General features: G+C 38.9%; 1 protein-coding gene across 1 annotated transcript in view; it reads left to right on the top strand.

Moving 5' to 3' along the window:
* The window catches only part of FGF9 (fibroblast growth factor 9), a 49,056-nt gene extending 32,314 nt beyond the window's left edge, over nt 1–16,742 (top strand). The window contains exon 3 of the mRNA XM_063304465.1: nt 15,532–16,742. Within this exon, the coding sequence (XP_063160535.1) occupies nt 15,532–15,777 (246 nt within the window). The 3' untranslated portion in view covers nt 15,778–16,742. The remainder of the gene's footprint in view (nt 1–15,531) is intronic.
* Nucleotides 16,743–18,016: the final 1,274 nt, after the last annotated feature.

Below are 18,016 nucleotides of genomic sequence, written 5' to 3'. Positions count from 1 at the left end.
TGAAATAGTGGATATGCTTAGCAGGCATGGTGGAGAATACCAAAATCTGCCTGAAGAAGCAATGCCAACTGCAACCAGCTATCAAGAAGCCAACCTCGCATGGGAGCGAAGTCCTCAGCGCGGCTGTCTTGGGATGAAGAGAAGGATCATTGCCGAAGAGAGGGGTTATGTTTTAAGTGAGGCAAGGAAGGTCATCGGGCAATGGACTGCCCACATAGCACCACGGCTCCTTCTCCAAAACTGAAGTCTAAACCTATTAAATCTCCGACTGCCAAAAGCAAGGCAGCTGTGGCCAGTGAACATGTGCAGCTGGTTGCAGAACCTGACACCTTGGACATGGACTCATCAAATGAGCCTCAGTTGCTGGCGGGAAATGGGCAGAGCCTGCCTTAAAAGGCGCTGACAGGCAGGTTGAACTGAAAGGGTGCAAGGACTTAGTGGTGAGTGGAGATGGCCCCATGGTAATGGTGGGGGTGCAGTTGCAGACTTTGGGGAGAGAAAAAAGAGTGGATCTAATCACTCTGTTGGACTCTGGGTGTGCTAAGTGCTTAATTCACCCAGCTATAGTGAATGGCTTGGGGTTGAAAGTAAGAGACTAAAAGAACCCATTATCTTTACCCAACTGGATGGGTCAGAGCCATGGGGGGCCCAGCAAAGTTCTGCACTGAGGAGGTGAGAAAAAAGGTGGGTACCCATAAGGAGACTTTAAAATTTATAGTGGCTTCCATAGCAAATCATTCACTGATTTTGGGGCTGCCTTGGTTGAGGGCTAACAACCCTCAAGTGGACTGGGTAACCGGGTGAATACAATTTAAAGATGGATTGTACTTAGGATCCAAGGGAGAAGGGGAAGAAAAAAAGATCAAAAACCTAGCTGCAGTCTCTATGGAGGAGGGGACGAGTGGAGCCTCTGAGGACGATTTGATTCCAAAGCCATACTGGGACCTAAGAGAGGTGTTTGGGGAAGCGGAATGTGATCAATTACCACCTCATCGTAAAACAGACTGCCCTATTGAAATTGAACCAGGGGTGAAGCTCCCTAAACTGAAACTGTATTCTGTGTAATTGAAGGAGCAGGAAGTGCTACAGGAGAGGTTACCGAAACCCAGCACAGGTGGCATGTGTGGGAAAAGGAGGCGTTTGCCATGTGGTGGGCTTTGCTGACATGGAGGCATTTGCTGGAAGGGGCTCCAGAACCTTTTGAGGTTTGGACTGATTGTAAGAACTTGGAGGCATTGAAAACTCAGAGAAAATTGAATGCGAAGCAGATTTGCTGGGCTCAGTTCTTTAGCCATTTCAATTTCACTTTGAAGTATTTGCCTGGGAGAAAGAACTTCTTAGCTGATGCTTTGTCATGCTTACCGCAACATAATAGCCAGAAAGATGAGGTAGTGGATATAGTGTTTCCAAAGCAACAATGAGGTCTGGCCATTGTTACCTGAAGTCACAGAAAGTTAGAAAAAGCGGAAGCTCTGGCTGATTTGAGACAAGCGCTGAGCCAAGAGCTACAGAACGATAGTTGGCTGCAGGAAAATAAAACCTCCTGGAAGGAGAGTGATGGACTGTGGTGGTCAGAAGGAAAAATCTATGTTCCAGAGGCTTTATGCAAGGAGATCTTAAAATGCAGCCAACCATTGGCTGGCCATTTCAGATTGGTAAAGACTTTGCATTTACTGCTTAGGCAGTTCTGGTGGCCGAGCCTCAGAAAGGATGTAAAGGAGTATGTGGCTAGCTGTCCAATTTGTGCCACAGCAAAAAAAAAAAAAAAAGGGAAAACCTCAAGGGTTGCTCCAACCAGTAGCCAACCCAACCCAACCCTGGAAGGAAATTGCCATGGATTTTACAGGAGAATTACCTGAAAGCAAAAAGAAAATGGTGATTTGGGTGGTGACAGATTTATTCTCTAAGCAAGTCCATTTTATCCCATGCGCTGGGGTGCCCATGGACAGCCAGCCAGTCAGCCAAATTATTTATCCATCATATCTATAAATTACATGGGGTCCCTGATAGGGTGATAAGTGATTGTGGTGTCCAGTATACTTCTAAATTCTGGAAATCTTTTTTAAAATTAATTGGAACCTCTCAAGCCCTAAGTTTGTTGAACCATCCACAGATGGACGGGGGATGGAATGACTGTATGCAACCCTTGAGCAGGTTCTAAGATGCTATATAAATTACCATCAAGATGACTGAGTAGACCTCTTGCACTTTGCCGAAGTCACATACAACAATTCAGTTCACCAGAGCACAGGGCTATCTCCTTTTCAAATAGTGTACGGCCAGGAGTTTGTGCCAATTCCCGAGCTGCCACAGGGAACATCAGAATCTTGTTCAGCAAGTGAATGGATGAATCAAATTCGTTTCAATTGGCCAGTAATACAAAAAGCACTAGCTGAGGCTAAGGAAAGTTACAAATGTATGCAGATCACAAAAGGTCTCCAGAATGGGAATTCAAGGGGGAGAGAGAGTATATTTGTTCATGAAATTCTTAAGGTCACTGCAACTGTCAAAAAAGTTCGGGTTGAAATTTGTGAGGCCTATTGAAATTGAGAAAATTATAAATCCTGTCACTGTGCAACTAAAGCTTCCCAAGAACTTGAAATGAATCTACCATGTTTTCCATTGCAACCTATTGAAACGTGTGCGAGAATCGTCTCACTGGTACCCAGAACAGCCTCCTCCTGCACCCACAATGATCGAAGGAGAACAACATTTTGAAGTGAAAGAGATCTTAGATGCTCGCAGAACCAGAGGAAAATTACAGTACCTATTAAGCTGGAAGCATTTTCCGGAGCATGACTCAGTGGACAGTAAACATGTTCATGCCCCAGAGCTACTAAGAAAATTTTATGTTAAATATCCTGAAAAACCTAAAGACTAACATCTCTCTTTTCTTGCTCTTTAAATTTTTAAATTTCCTTTTGCTCCATTAATCATGTAACAAATGATTAATTTGAGTTATTAATGGTTGTGCAGATTTTTTTTTTCAGGGGAGGCAGTCTGTCAGACTCCACAGTCAAATGATTGATGAATCGTCTGATCGTGTCTGTCTGCCATAATGAGCCAATGCATGTCAAGAACCAGTTGGGAGGGAGAACACCAAGAAGTGTGAAACTATTTTGTTTGGGTTAAGGGGGGGAGTCAAGGTTGTACTGCCAGAGACGTCTGTGCTTAGTGTGGCTGACGGTTGGAATTAGGTGGGAAGAGATGTAAGGGGGGAGCGGGGTGTTGGGTAAGTTTTAGTAGTTTGGTAGTTTAGGTGGAAATCTTTAATCTCTGCTTTTCTCTTGATCTGTACGCTACTCTCATTAAATCTGAATTCTGCATATTTCAATTGTGCATGAGTCAGGTCATTATTGGGACCCAAGGTGTCAGTTCTTAGAGATGGTGAATGAGGAATATTGCTTTAAAATGATTTCAGAAAGATAAATAAATTATGGAAAATTATGTATAAAATTGGCACATGGGAAACCAGGGACCTGTACTAGTAGAAGCAGAGTTATTGCTGATGGTAGTGATGGCATAGCATAGTCCTTTTTTTCTGCACTGCTGCTGCTCCTTTCCTTCTCTTTCTTTGCATCCAATGAGGACCATGTGAAATCAGACCAGGTCACCCTGTTACTTAGATTGGTTGATGCCAAAAGTTTTTCAGAAAGGAGCTCATAACTTCTTTTTTATGAGGCTTGTTTATAGTTGGAAAACAATCCTTGTCTCCTAAAATAAAGTAAGTTCTTCAAAATATAGACTTGTTAAGTATTAGTTCTTGGTATTTATTAAATCAGCAATTTATCCTGTGCTGCTATCTAAATCTTTTACATATATATAATTTTACTAAAAAATTTAAACACAAGAATAAGACTAATAGAAACTAACTAAAATAGAGCGAAGAAAGAAAGAAAAAAAGGGGAAAAAATGAAAGAAAAAAAAACTAAAAGTGCAAAAAGAAAAAGAATAGCAGAAAAATCTGCCCTGCCATGCTGCATATTCAGCAGGATGCAATGTGTGGCTACTTGTCCTGCCCACAGCTGATGCTGGATGAGAGGGGCAGGATGGTAAGCAGTCACTGCCCTGAAACTACCCCGACTTAAACTGTGTGAGGGCGGCAACATTAACTGGCCTCATTGCTGATCAATGTAGGCTGTGGGGCAGTTCTTTTTATATACAGACATGCTTTCCTGCTGAGTCAAGGATGGGAGGAAAGCAAATGAACAGGGCTGTAAGGATGTGCCCTCTGTGAACTCCAGACTTGAAAATGTAGAGATATGACAGTGTCTAAACCAATTTAATATAAGAACAAAGCTGCAAATAAGGAAGACAATCCAGATTAGTCCTGGGTGAGTTTTAAACTCAGTTGACAAGAAGTGGAAAACTGAAAGCCTGGGGGTCTGCAAGAGTTCTTAGTATATTGTCTCTTTAAATATGGGAGATGATGGAGGAAAAACTAGAACGCTGCACATGGATCCTTCGCTTGCTTTGTCTTTGCACCATGGTCTTAAAAGGCATTAGGAGAATCCACTGGCCAGAAGAAGGTGCTATGGGTCAAAGCCAACATAGCATCACTAGATAGTAAACAGTACCTTATTAGAAGAAGTAGCTATTTTAAGTATAGCTGTGGGAAATACTCAACTATAAAAACAGTTCAGATGTCTTTCCCAGAACCTTATTTTTGCTTCCAGGCAGTGCATCAACGGTCATTCTTAAATTGGAGATGACTTTCAGTTTGATGATATCTAAAATTAGGTTTATAGTCTTGATTTACTGGCTGAGATTAAAATTTGTAGAGGATGTGAGGCTACCAAAATTGTTAGCCTGTGTTATCTATCCAAATTCCTGCTTAGCTCATGTGTATAAATTACTAAATAGGTATGGATTTTTCTTAGAGCAAGGCAGTTCTGGAAATAAATCGTTGACAGTTACTAGATTAGCCAGCATTAAATTTCAAGAAGCTTTAAACAAATCACAAATCTAAGATCTTTTCATACTGTCATGTTTTTGGAGAAGGCAAAGCTTTGTCTCAGGCTGACAATTGTAGTGCTCTCTGCATAAAACTGATTTTAAAAGATAATTCGGTACAAAATGAAGCTGAAAGGATACTGATCACAGGCAATTTTAGGGACTACATTATTCCATTCTGTACTGGCTTCACTGCCTGCCTGTTTGTTTCCGGACATATCCAAGTGGAAAAATGCCACTTACACTCTTGCTTAATTTTCTGGTTTGGGATGTTTGATCAGAGTGTGTATAAAAAGCCAGTATAAATGTTTTTAACATACATATTTCTGGGTGGTAAAGCATCTTTTGCATGCAATTTTTGGAAAATTAATATGCACATTATTTTTACAAATACAGGTGGTCCTTATTTAACTACCACTTGTTCAGTGACTGATAAAAGTTACAACGGTGCTCGACATCATACTTAATGGCCGTTGCTGCATCCCGTGGTCATGTGATTGCAATTTGTGATTTGCGACCTTCCCTGCTGACTTCCCACAAGCAAAGTCAATGGGGAATACGGCAGGAAGTCGGAAGTTGCGGTCACGTAAAGTCCTCATTTGACAACCTGCACGGTCCTTCCTTAATGATGGCAACCAGGACTTCTGGAACTGCTGTCGCTAAGTGGAACGGTCATGTGTTTTTTTGACTTAATGACTGTGTTGCTTAAGAACAAAGTTTCCAGTTAGTGTAGTTAAATGAGGACTACCTGCATACATCTTTTTGTGTGCACTTCCCCACTACATGAAGCTTTTCATTTGAAAATTGCATTAACATTTTTGGAGAACTGTAAATACCAAATTGTGTTTCACTTCGTATAATGATTGAAAAGTTAAATACTTTAATACAGTTTTCTTGGCAAGATTTTGGAAGTGGTTTGCCAATACCTCCTTCTTCCTATGGCTAAGCGAGAGTGACTGGCTCAAAGTCACCCACCTGGCTTTGTGCCTAAGGTGGGACTAGAAGTCACAGTCTCCCAATTTTTAGCCTGATTCCTTTAACCACTACACCAGAGTTATCCTCTTATTAAAATGTAAAACAGATTAATTTATCTTCCACATATATGTGCTGATTTTTTTCACTTAAAATTTAATAATTAAACAAGAATAATATAAACCTTTTAAAAGTCATTTATTTTAGTAGATATTTAAGAACACAGTTAAGGAAAAGAAACAAAACAAAATAAAAAACAAAGAAATAGAAAAAGATTTTTAAGCAGAGACTTGTAAGAATAAATAAAAATGTCAAAGTAATGTTAGGTTAGTGCTACATGTTTAAAGTTATCTTCTGTCAATTTAGAACTTCAAAATATTATTAAAATTAAGTTGATATGCATTAATTAACAATAGCCCATATAATATGAATTATATATCAAGACAAGAAATTGCAAACATTTCTGTCTAATATGAAATTCTATCTTTACTTAGTAAATCAAACAAGGTAATTCTATACAAATCTTGTCTTTTCTCCCTTGGATAGCTAGGGAGGTCTTATCATTCTGTTTTAGTAGCAGAGGTAGAGTTGATGGGAATAAGATAAAAAGCCTTCTCTGCGTTAGTACCAGATTTTAGAAGATGGCCCTCTCTTCTTTTCTTATGACCTTTCATGGCCAAGTTAAAAAAAAAGTATTTTGTATACAGTCTATTGGAGAGGCTTAAGTCTCTGTATAATTTTATTGTATTTTTGAAATTGTACAACTTCAGTGTAACTTGGCCTCAACTTGCATGTTCCAGTAAGTGGAAAAGACTAGATAGATATCTTGCAAATAAATACATTAAAATATTAAAATAGTTGCCAGATTGATGTAATTACTCTAAGGCTTTATGACTGTATCCTGTAGAATCTGCAATTCTATGATGTCTGTTGTGAAGTAAGTCTTTCAAGCAAAGCTTTTGTAATATGATTGAGAAATTACTACTTTCATCCCTCACTTTCTTCCATAGATATAGGACTTCAGCCTCCAGAATTCCCAACTAGTGGCCCTAATGACTGAGCTTTCTGGGAGTTGATAATTTTTGTCCAGTCTCCCACCTCCCCTTTATGGGGAAGGTGGTTGAGAAGGTGGTGGCATTGCAACTCCAGAGGATCTTGGATGAAGCGGATTATCTGGACCCCTTTCAGTCAGGTGTCAGGCTTGGATATGGAACAGAAACAGCATTGGTCGCACTTATGGATGATCTCTGGTGGGAGCGGGATGGAGGCAGTGCATCCATCCTGGCTCTCCTTGACCTCTCAGCAGCTTTTGATACCATCGACCATGGTATCCTTTTGGGGTCGGCTTAGGGAATTGCGGGTGGGCGGTGTAGTTTTGGGCTGGTTCACCTCCTTCATCCAGGGCCGATCCCACTTGGTGTTAATAGGGGAGGAGAGATTGGGCTCACAGCCCCTCCTTTGTGGGGTGCTGTAGGGTTCAGTACTCTCTCCGCTCCTTTTTAATATCTACATGAAACCACTGGGTGAGATCATCTGTCTCCACGGGATGAGGTATCATCAATATGCTGCTGATACTCAGCTATACACTTCCATCCCGGGGGGAAGTAAGTGATGCTGTGGCTGCCTTTTCCAGGTGCCTGGGGGCTGTTGAGGTCTGGATGGGGAACAACAGGCTTCAGCTGAACCCTGGTAAGATGGAGTAGCTGTGGGTTAATGGCCCCTCGGTTCCCAGGAATTTGCCATCTTTAGTTCTGGATGGGGTTGCACTGCCCCAGACAGACCCGGTGCATAACTTGGGGGTCCTCGTGGACTTACAACTCCTGCTCGAAGAGCAGGTGGCAGTTGTGGCCAGAAGGGCCTTTGTGCAACTTCGTGTTGTACGCCAGTTATGCCCCTTCCTGGAGCAAGAGGCCCTTCGAACGGTCACTCATGCCCTGGTCATCTCCCATATAGACTACTGTAATGCGCTCTACATGGGGCTACCCTTGAAGTGTATCTGGAAGCTACAGCTGGTCCAAAATGCGGCTGCGCAGATGATTTTAGGTGCTTCAAGATCAGCACATATAACTCCGCTTCTCCGTGAGCTGCATTGGGTGCCAGTTTGCCTCCGGGTCCAATTCAAGGTGTTGGTTATCACCTTTAAAGCCCTACATGGCCTGGGTCCAGGTTACCTAAGGGACCGTCTCATCCCCGTCACATCAACCTGTCCCACCGGGTCATGCAGAGAGGGCATGCTACGGACCCCGTCTGTAAGAGAATTCCATCTGGCGGGGTCCAGGAGGCTGGCCTTCTCTGCAGCAGCTCCCGCCCTTTGGAATATCCTTCCCCTGGAAGTGAGGTTGGCTTCTTCTCTTCTGGACTTCAGAAAACAGCTGAAAACCTGGTTTTGTCACCATGCTTGGAGTGGGGAGAGGAAGAGCCATTCCTGGGGCTGGTTAGTTCCCTAGCCCTGCAGGGACCAGCCTTATCCCTTATGGGCTGAATTTGATCTCCCCTTATTTGGATTTTATTGTATTTTATATTTATTGAAATATTAGTATTATTTATAATTTTATTTAATTTTAAATTGTTTTTACTGTGAACCACCCAGGGTCCCCCATGTGGGGGAGATGGGTGGTGATAAAAATATGATAAATAAAAATAAAAATAAATAAATAATTGGAGAGTTTCTGTTTGGAGAAAGTTAGGGTACTGGGTTTCTTCTTTCACAGCCTTTTCAAAGGAATTGCTGAATTGTTCCTGGGTCAGAATAGAACTATTTCAGTAAATATATGACCTTAAAAGTAGGACATTTTAATATTCCAGTGACTACACTTAAATATGACAGGAAGCTGACAGAGTGATTTGCAGATGACACAGAGCTGGAAGAGAGTTAATACTTTTGAGGAGAGAAAAATCTAAAAGATCTAGATAAGCTTCAACAGTGCACTGATACGAACAGGATGGAATTTAACAAGCAGAAATGTAAAATTCTGCATCATAGCAGAAAAATGGGGGAGACCTGGCTTGGCAGGATGCCATGTAAAAAAGATCTGGGTTCCTTGTTGACCACAAGTTAAATAAGAGCCAGTAGTATGATGTGGCTGCTAAAAAGGCAAATGCTATCTTGGGGGCCATTAACAGGAGCACAGACTCTAGATCATAAAAAGTAATTGATCATGAAAAGTAATTATTTTGCCCTGGTCAGACCTTATGTAGTGTACTATCCAACAGTTCTTGAGCTGGCAGAAAAGAATCCTGACATAAAATTATACTCCTCTTATTACTGATCCCAATTCTGGTACACTAGCAAGGCCTGCAAGTGGTGCTGTCCTTACTTACTTATTATAGAACAAGCTAAGAAAAAAGATTGGTGGACCCCACCCCCCGCCCCCCTGCTTCATTTTCCCTTCCACCAAGCATCTCCTCCTGATGGGAAAACAACCACCAGTCATGCTTCTTAATGTGGAGTGGGGTGAGTTCACCTGTCAAGTTAGTCATCAGACTAACAGGAGGCTGTCTCTAAAGGGAAGAGCAGGAGGGAGGAATTGATCACAAGTGGCCCATGTCCCCAACTGCAGGGGAATGGTAGTGCTACCAGTAAATGACCAAGGAATCCAGTTTGTATCTCATGGCTGGCAGCATGGAAGTAGCCAAGGAATGGGCATGGAGAAGATGTACTAGAGCAGACTTTGGAATCACACAATTGTGATTGGTCCACCTGTAATAACAAAGTGGGCAGAATGGTTGCTGCCAGATTTCAGCAGCTGGAGGGGGATTTTGAGGTCCCAGCAAAGGTGCTCACGGGGGGGCGGGGAGGGATCCATAGGGGGATCAGAAAAGTCAAGGTGGCGTCTACAACCATGTGATCAAAGCCTTGCCCCTTTAAAAATATGTGTCACCTGTGCAATGCCCATGAAAAAGGTTTTGGGCTTCAGCTGCACAGTTGCAGGCACCATCTTGACCATTTCTGCAGATGCCCCTTTCTTCAGGTGCAAGAGGACCACAGCGTGCCCATCCCTCTACTAGGACATGCTTTTTGATATATACCTGATGCATATATACATATACTTAGTAACTAACTGTACTTGACTTTTTCTTTTATTCCTAATCAAAGACAATTTCCAAAGATAACTCTGATTGACATACTTTCAATGGGAGATATTAGTTATTGAAATGGGGTATGCATTTTTGTTTTTCATCCAGCTGGAATTGATTCATATGGAATGAAGTATATTATTGCTTATTTAGAAATGAAGTAAATTGCAAACTACTGCCAATTTGGAATTATTGTGTCTATATTGTATGTACACCTCTGAATGTATTTGTGCCATGGCAATGCAGATATATATAAGAATTTTTTAATGTAGTAAAATATACAAAACAAACAAGAAGAAAATAAGAAATAGAAAAAAAAAGAGAGAAAAAAGTGAAAAAAGTGAAAAAACATACAATTATGCTTTCCACCCTTCTTTCTGTTGAGTAATTATCATCTTAAATTTTCCCCCAATCTCTTCATCCCTTTTTAATCCCCAAACCTCCAAATCATTAGTTTGTTTTTTCTTCTTTCAACAAAAAGTCCGTACCGTATAAGGTTTCCAGTCTTTTAAAAAAGTCTTTATTGCTTTTTTCTCTGACCAAACTGGTCAGCTTCGCCATTTATGTTCAGTTATAATCCAGTCTTTCACTGTAGGCATTGAACTGCTTTTCCAACTTTTTACATATAATAATCTTGCTGCAATCAAAGTGTTCCTTGTGATGCTCTACTTTGGTATTAGTATATGAAAACATTGTAATACAGGTAGTCCTCACTTAACAACTGTTTGTTTAACAACCATTTGGAGTTATAACAGTGCTGAAAAAACTGACTTACGGCTGTTCCTTGCACATACGACCATTGCAGCATCCTTGTGGTCACATGCTTGCCATCTGGGTGCTTAGCAACCGGTCCACACTTACGACCAGTTGCAGTGCCCTGTGGTCACGTGATTGTCATTTTTGACTTTCCCAGCTGGCTTCCAATAAGCAAAATTAGTAGGGAACCATGTAATTTACTTAATGACCATGTGGTTCATTTAATGGCCATGTGATTCACTTAATGACCACTACAAAAATGGTCGTGAATCAGGTCCAGATTCATTTAACAACTGCATCACTTAGTGACCTAAATTCCAGTCCCAATGGTGGTTGTTAAGCAAGGACTACCTGTAGTGAGATTGACTATGATGCTGTTGTAATGATGGTTTTTAAAACAGGAAGATCTTTAAAAGAGAAATGTTTCTTGTGACAGATTTTCTTTTTCAGATTTTATTCCAGTTTTGATGCTAATGGCATTAATGGGGTGAATGGTTTCCTTAGATTGCAGTCTTTATTAGTTCATTTAATTAAAAATAGGATAAGCTATTCTTAGGCTATTTATTCTGCTGAGTGATTCTATATGATAGTTTAGATCATAAAATCCAGAGACTATCATCTGTCTCTAAAGAAAGTAGTGCTGTCTTTCTGCATAATTTAAATATAATGCATAATTTCTATTATATGGTATATTGATTAATGCATCTTTAGGAATATCCACATCTTAACCATTCATAGCATTTGTGTTCGTCTGATGGATGCTCTCATAAGGTTTCTTTATAATAAATGAATGAGTTATCTCATGTCCTGTAATAGGCGCTAAAAATTATCAGGTAAGTTGATCTAAAACAGTAAAAGATTATATAATTATATATGGGGATGTTTAATTAGATTTTAAAAGTTTGAATTAAATTATCAACATGTGGGGGATGTTGTAGCTGGACTGACTAGTAGCAAAACCTTATGGCCATGAATGGAGAAACAGCAGTCATCCAATGTCTACAATCCAATTTCCCACCAGTGCTTCTGTGGTACAGGGAGGAATAGGGATGCAGTGGTGCAGCTCATAGGTAAGAGTGCAAGTGGGGGTGCTCTGGAACAAAAGCTTTGGCTGGAAATATTTATTTTAATATTGTATCCTGTGTGATTATTGCATAATTTTAATATTGTCTGGGAAGTGAGAGCAAGTGTTAAAAACATGGAAAGTCAGATATGGAATTCAATATTATTTTTCTCTTAAACTTTAATTCTGTAAACCTTTATTATGGTTATCCCATGTTTATTACAACATACATAACCTAACCTCTTTCATACGATATTGTGCCTTATCATAGACCACCCTACTCTGTATTCCGTTATAATTATTTATGCAAATAATTCAATTCCATTTTGCATGAAATGGCAGCCTGATAGTATCCTATGGTGTTGTTTGTAATTAACTTAAGCTTTCCAGAAAAGAAAATAAATTTTCTTACAGACGCAACTCAGTTTCAAATAATGGCATGCAAATATTTATGGAAAGGTGAATAACTGAATCAAGAATAGACTGAGAGACATTTAATATAATGCTTCTTTTTAATATCAGGGAGGGTTCTGCAGTATTCTCTATATGATCTGGTTTGCCTGAAGAAAATAAAAATAACCCCCCCCCCATTAATTTAAATAAGTTTCTTGCCAGTTTCTCTGACAGCGCATAGTGCACTTGACTTCTATACAACATCTGGATTTGCAATTGAAAGAACTCAAAGTAATTTTAAAAATTGTTCAAAGAAATGTTAAGACAACAAATGTTGTATTTAAAGACTATTCAACAAATAAAAAGAAGAGATTGATTACAAAGCTGTCTGCATTCTTCTTCTTAGTTAAGCTATGGGAGGCTATTAGAACACATTCAACTCTTACCTATTGTAGAATTCAGTAAAATTGTTTCAGCCTCAATGTGCAAAATCACCAGAGTTGGTTCTGTTTCTGTATTAAAAATGTTGGTTGAAATAGATGGCAATAATTGCTATGGGTAAAATGCTTATCCACCTAAGAATTTGTAAGGGTCTTCCTCCTCCCCACTGATATATATGTATATTTGTTTATAAAATATGGTATTAAGGTGGTTTTGAGAAATGTATGGTGCGGGTTACAATGATTATTTAAGTGATTATATGAACAACTACTTTTTAGTTGAAACTGAATGAACAAAGGAAATCATTTACAGTATTTGTAAATTTTAACATAAAGATAAACTCCCTCAAGTCAAACTCAATGAATGGTGATTACATGGACATCACCATGTAGTTTTTTTGGCAGGATACAGAAATGGTTTACCATGGTCTTTGTCTGCATTTTTTAAAAAAACTTTCCAGTTGAGCCTACAGCGCTGTGGTTTCCTTGTGGTTTTCAGTCCAGGTAGTAACCAAGCCTATCCCTCCGTAGCTTCTTTCAAGGTCACCCAAGCTTGCTAGGAAGTCAGAGGGGAAAAAAAATGGAAAAAGACATGGGATGGCAAATCCCCCCTAAGAAAACTACTGTAAACTTAAGAGCAGAACAAAAATCAGAGGGTAAAAAGTCTTGTGTAAACAAAAAGGCCATATCTGGAGCTGAGAGGATATATAGTTTGGCTTTCATTGGGCCTTTTAAGGACATTTACCACCACTGAAAGGTGGCAGTTTAAGACCACCAAAAAAATAATAATAAAAATAGCACTGGATCAGGCCAAATACTGTTCAACAAACTGCTGTTCCCTCACTGGGAAACCTTCAGGAAATTCATATGCAGGTACAAGAAGTATGACATCTCCTACCTGGTACTGAAAGTTGTACTACCGCTTGATACGTAATCTCTGTGTGTGGGGGGAATGGGATAGTCATTCTCACTAAATACCAGTTCAGCTAGTAACTATCATTGCCTAAATTGCTCTTGAAGTCATTATGGGAAATGTAAGTGGATGTTTCTCTTTCTGATAAGTCATATGTTCACCATCTGCAATGCAGTATAAACATTTTTTTATTCATCGTTTTTATGTATAAAACTTCTATCCTGCTTTGCCTTCATTCAACATTTCAAAGCAGAGATTTCTTGAGCAGCTTGAATGGGTATATTCAGATATTGAAATAATTACAATTATCAGACATTACCTTGAAAGCAGTAAGTTTTTGTAAATGGAATTGACCTGAAAAGAAAATATATGGATTAGAATTGTGTTGCACCATACACTTCATACAGAATATATTGGAAATCACCTGACATTTTTTTGTTGGGAAGTAGTATAGCAATGCTGTAAATAAATAAGAAAGAAATGCTCAGTCCATGGGTACAGTCATATCTCCTTCAGCATTTCTAATATTTCCATTAACAATATTAGATCAAATCCTGTGATATCTGGGAGCTGAGTTTTATTTAAAAAATCTTTTCTTCTTTGTATGCTGCTAATGTAGTGTCAAAGAATGTCTTATGAAAAATCTGTTAGGCAGATCAGGTTTCTCCAGTGAATTTATCTGCCAAAGCATGGTCTTGCATTTAAGAAGTTATCCATGGAACATTTAAGTTACAGAGTAACTTGAATTTTGTTTTCTTCTTTTCACTACATTAACTTTTCTTCCCATTCCATTCTTAATTCCTTGATAGTAGAGGTTTCTTTTAGTTGCTACATGTTGTTCTTAAGAGCTAACACTTAATGAATGTAAAAGTGTTTTCTTATTTTCTTGTTTCATTGTCATTCAGTGGATTTTTAAAATGACTATTTTAAGCCAATTTTGGGGAGCAAGAATCTTGATGAAATTTTCTCCCCCTCTTAAAGGGCATATCTCAATAAATGTGTTAGTCTAAGGACCCTGCTCTGTTGGGTCCTTAGTTGCTGTTTTACAACTACTAAAAGGAGTGCCAAGAAATCTAGATTTCCTCTGCTCATACGCTACATGTAAATAGAGAAACCCACCCCATTACAATATTGCATCATAACATCATGCTGCTATTTCATTCCAGAGAGGTACAGAACATATATTCTGAGCATTTTTTTAAATATATGCCTTTATAACTGTAGCAACACTGTTCACATGGGACAATCCCATTTTTAAATTAACAAATATTTTAATTTGTGCTTGGGATTTAGAAATTTATGAAGATCTATTTAATTATTTATCATAATAGTTCAGTCTTCCCACTCAGGTGCTTTTTAGATGAGGCTACTCCTGGGAGGTTGTTGGATGGGAAATCTAGCAGATCTGAAGGGCAGTAGGTTTGTTTGTTTGTTTATTTATTTATGTATTAAACAAATGTATAAGGCCGCCCAACTCACATATGGTGATTCCGGGTGGCTTACAGAATTAAAAACCATAAAAACACAATAGACACCCCCTGGCAGCAGCAAACACCTTCATATCAGCCACTTGTTTGGCTTTGAAGCAGCCTGGGGTCCCCAGGCCCATTGACAAAACCTTGTCTTCAGGGCCTTCTGGAAAAGGAGCAAGGAGGGGGCCAATTTTATATCTGGGGGAATGATGTTCCAAAGGGAGGGAGCCACCATGGAGAAGGCCCTTTTCTTTGGCCCCCTGAGGTTGAGAAGGTTTATAGTAATAGGAATATAGAGCTGTGAGCTGGTCAAAAATGCAGATGCTTAAGAAATAAACAATTTCTTAATTGAAATTGGAAACTCATGGGAGGAAGAAAATACTATTACTTATCTCTATCCCTCTATCTCTATCCTATGTAACATCTTGTTTAATAATATATGGGAAAATAACCAATTAATTTCTTACTTTTTTTTTCTGCTTATATTTACAGGAAAAATTAACCCAGGAGTGTGTGTTCAGAGAGCAATTTGAAGAGAACTGGTATAACACATACTCATCAAACCTATATAAGCATGTGGACACTGGAAGACGATATTATGTTGCATTAAATAGAGATGGAACCCCCAGAGAAGGGACCAGGACTAAACGGCATCAGAAATTCACGCATTTTTTACCTAGGCCAGTGGACCCTGAGAAAGTCCCTGAACTATATAAGGATATTTTAAGCCAAAGTTGACAAAGACATTTCCTTCACTTGAGCCCTTAAAAACCAACAACCACTATAAAGGTTTCATGCGGTGGGTTCTTAATTGATTAGCTGTGTCATCACATCAGCTCCACTGTTGCCAAACTATGTCGCATGCATAATATATGATGGAGGCTTGGATGGAACATGCTGATGGTGTTCTGCACTTAAAAGGTTTGTCTTCTGGAGGAGAGCCTGTGCCCATCGCTTGATTTATTGAGAGAGAAAGAAAGAAAGAGAATGTGCGAGAGTGAAAGACAGAAGCTGAAGAACAAAGGAAGGGGGGAAAGGCCTGATGCATGCTGGGAAATAGACACGCTTTTAAATTTTTTGGTCTGTTGTATACTTCATCCTAGATCAGCATAACTGCCATACTTTGACTCATGAAGAATTTTGGCTGGTGGCCTGCTCAAGTGTACGCTGCATTTTTTTTTTTAAAGCAAAGGCATGGAGGGTATGGTCTGTCTAAATTCCAAACAGGAAAAAAGACTTATTTTCAGTTTGACTGCTCAATTGGGAGTCACCCCTTGATGAGTTTCAAGTAAAGACCTCTTAGTAAAACAGGATTTTTAAAAAAAAGTTAAATTTATTTATAGAAATTCCAAAGGCAACATTTTATTTATTTTATATATTTATTTATTATATAGAGTTTATTTTTAATGACATATGTACAGGCCAGATAGGCGGTTTGGAAGCTATAGGCTCTGGAAAACATTTCAACAGCAAAGGCCGCTATGACCGTGTGATTAAATTCATACAAGTCAAACATAAAGGTGCATGGAGGCAAGGAGAAATCTAGGGATCCTAATGTACTAAAGGCAACAATATTTTTTGTGCCCATATTATTGTAAAATTATGCACACCACTCATGACTCTTGAGTGCTTACTCTTCTGACTGCTTGTTTCATAGCTTAAATTTTCCCCCTTTCCCTCTCTTACTGAGGATTAAAGATAAAACTGGGTCTTCAAAACTTTAATTCTGTGTCTGTAGTATTTCCTCTTTGATAAGCAACTTATCAAACTTGTTTCTACAAACTTCCCAACTGTGGAATAAAAAAACACAAGGAAATAAAAGAAGGGTTGGTATATGATATATTCTACTTGCTAAACCTACTGCAGATAAATACCAAAGCTACATCATAAATATGTGTGGGGTGTTTTTTTTACTTAAGCAGAATGTCAGAAATACCCTAATGTTGATTAGGATATTTTTGTACCAATTAAAGTTCTCACAAGTAGTAACAAAGGCCAGGGACAAGGCTCTCACTCTTGTAAACCTGTTTAATTGTGCACTTGATTATCTACTCTGAAATTACATGAAGTTCCATGGGGGTTGCTATTATCTTTCATGGGAAAAATGCTTTCAGTATGAACTGTCATAATACATATTTAGCACCCTTCTTAAAATGGGACTTGCAGATGAAACTATTACATTTCTATTGAGAATTACAATGTGGGGGAAAGTACTATACTTAAATTACATTTCGAATGTTCTTGAAGCATATTGTGCTGGCTGCACTGCATAATGGATATCAGTGAGGATTGTGTAACATAATAAGTGCAAGCATACCTTTTGTTAGTAGCTATAATTTTGGCTTACCCATAGAGGAGAGGCTTTGTCATAAAGCCCTAAGATCAACAGAGGCCGCAGAAACCTTGACAATGACTGCAGTTCATGCACTTACATGTACGTACCATTTAAATAAAAGTTGGCAGAGGATATGTACAGAGTTTGGACTACAGTAATACAGTCAGCTCAACATGGCTCTGGTTATTGCCGGGATTCTATTTAATATGGAGTGCTCTAGTATTTTCTGTAGCACATAACACTATGCCATAGAATAAAGATTAGTAAATAACATGCATAATGCATAATATGCAAAGCAACCCTAGTAAAGAAACTTTGTCTTATTTGAGGGCAGCAAACCTCAGTTTGAAATTAATGTTGTTGCTGAGTCACAAAACCTGGCTTGTTTTCATTATACTTTCATATACCAAAATCCTGCCTTTTTCTTGGTTTCTTTTGGTTTTTTACTTTTTTCTAGTTATTAGAAAAAAAAATGGAGAAAACAAACCAGGAATTGGACGATAAACCATTATTATATTTTTCACCTGCAAGACTGACTGATGTTTAATAAACCATGGTAAAAAATTCTGGCTTAGAATTAGATGCAAAAGTGCACATAAGAAATATGTGCTTTGCGTTATAGCCAAGTCTAAAGCAACTGTA

Source organism: Candoia aspera, chromosome 5 (assembly GCF_035149785.1).
Source record: "Candoia aspera isolate rCanAsp1 chromosome 5, rCanAsp1.hap2, whole genome shotgun sequence".
Classification (NCBI taxonomy): domain Eukaryota; kingdom Metazoa; phylum Chordata; class Lepidosauria; order Squamata; family Boidae; genus Candoia; species Candoia aspera.
This window is presented reverse-complemented; position numbering and strand designations above follow the sequence as displayed.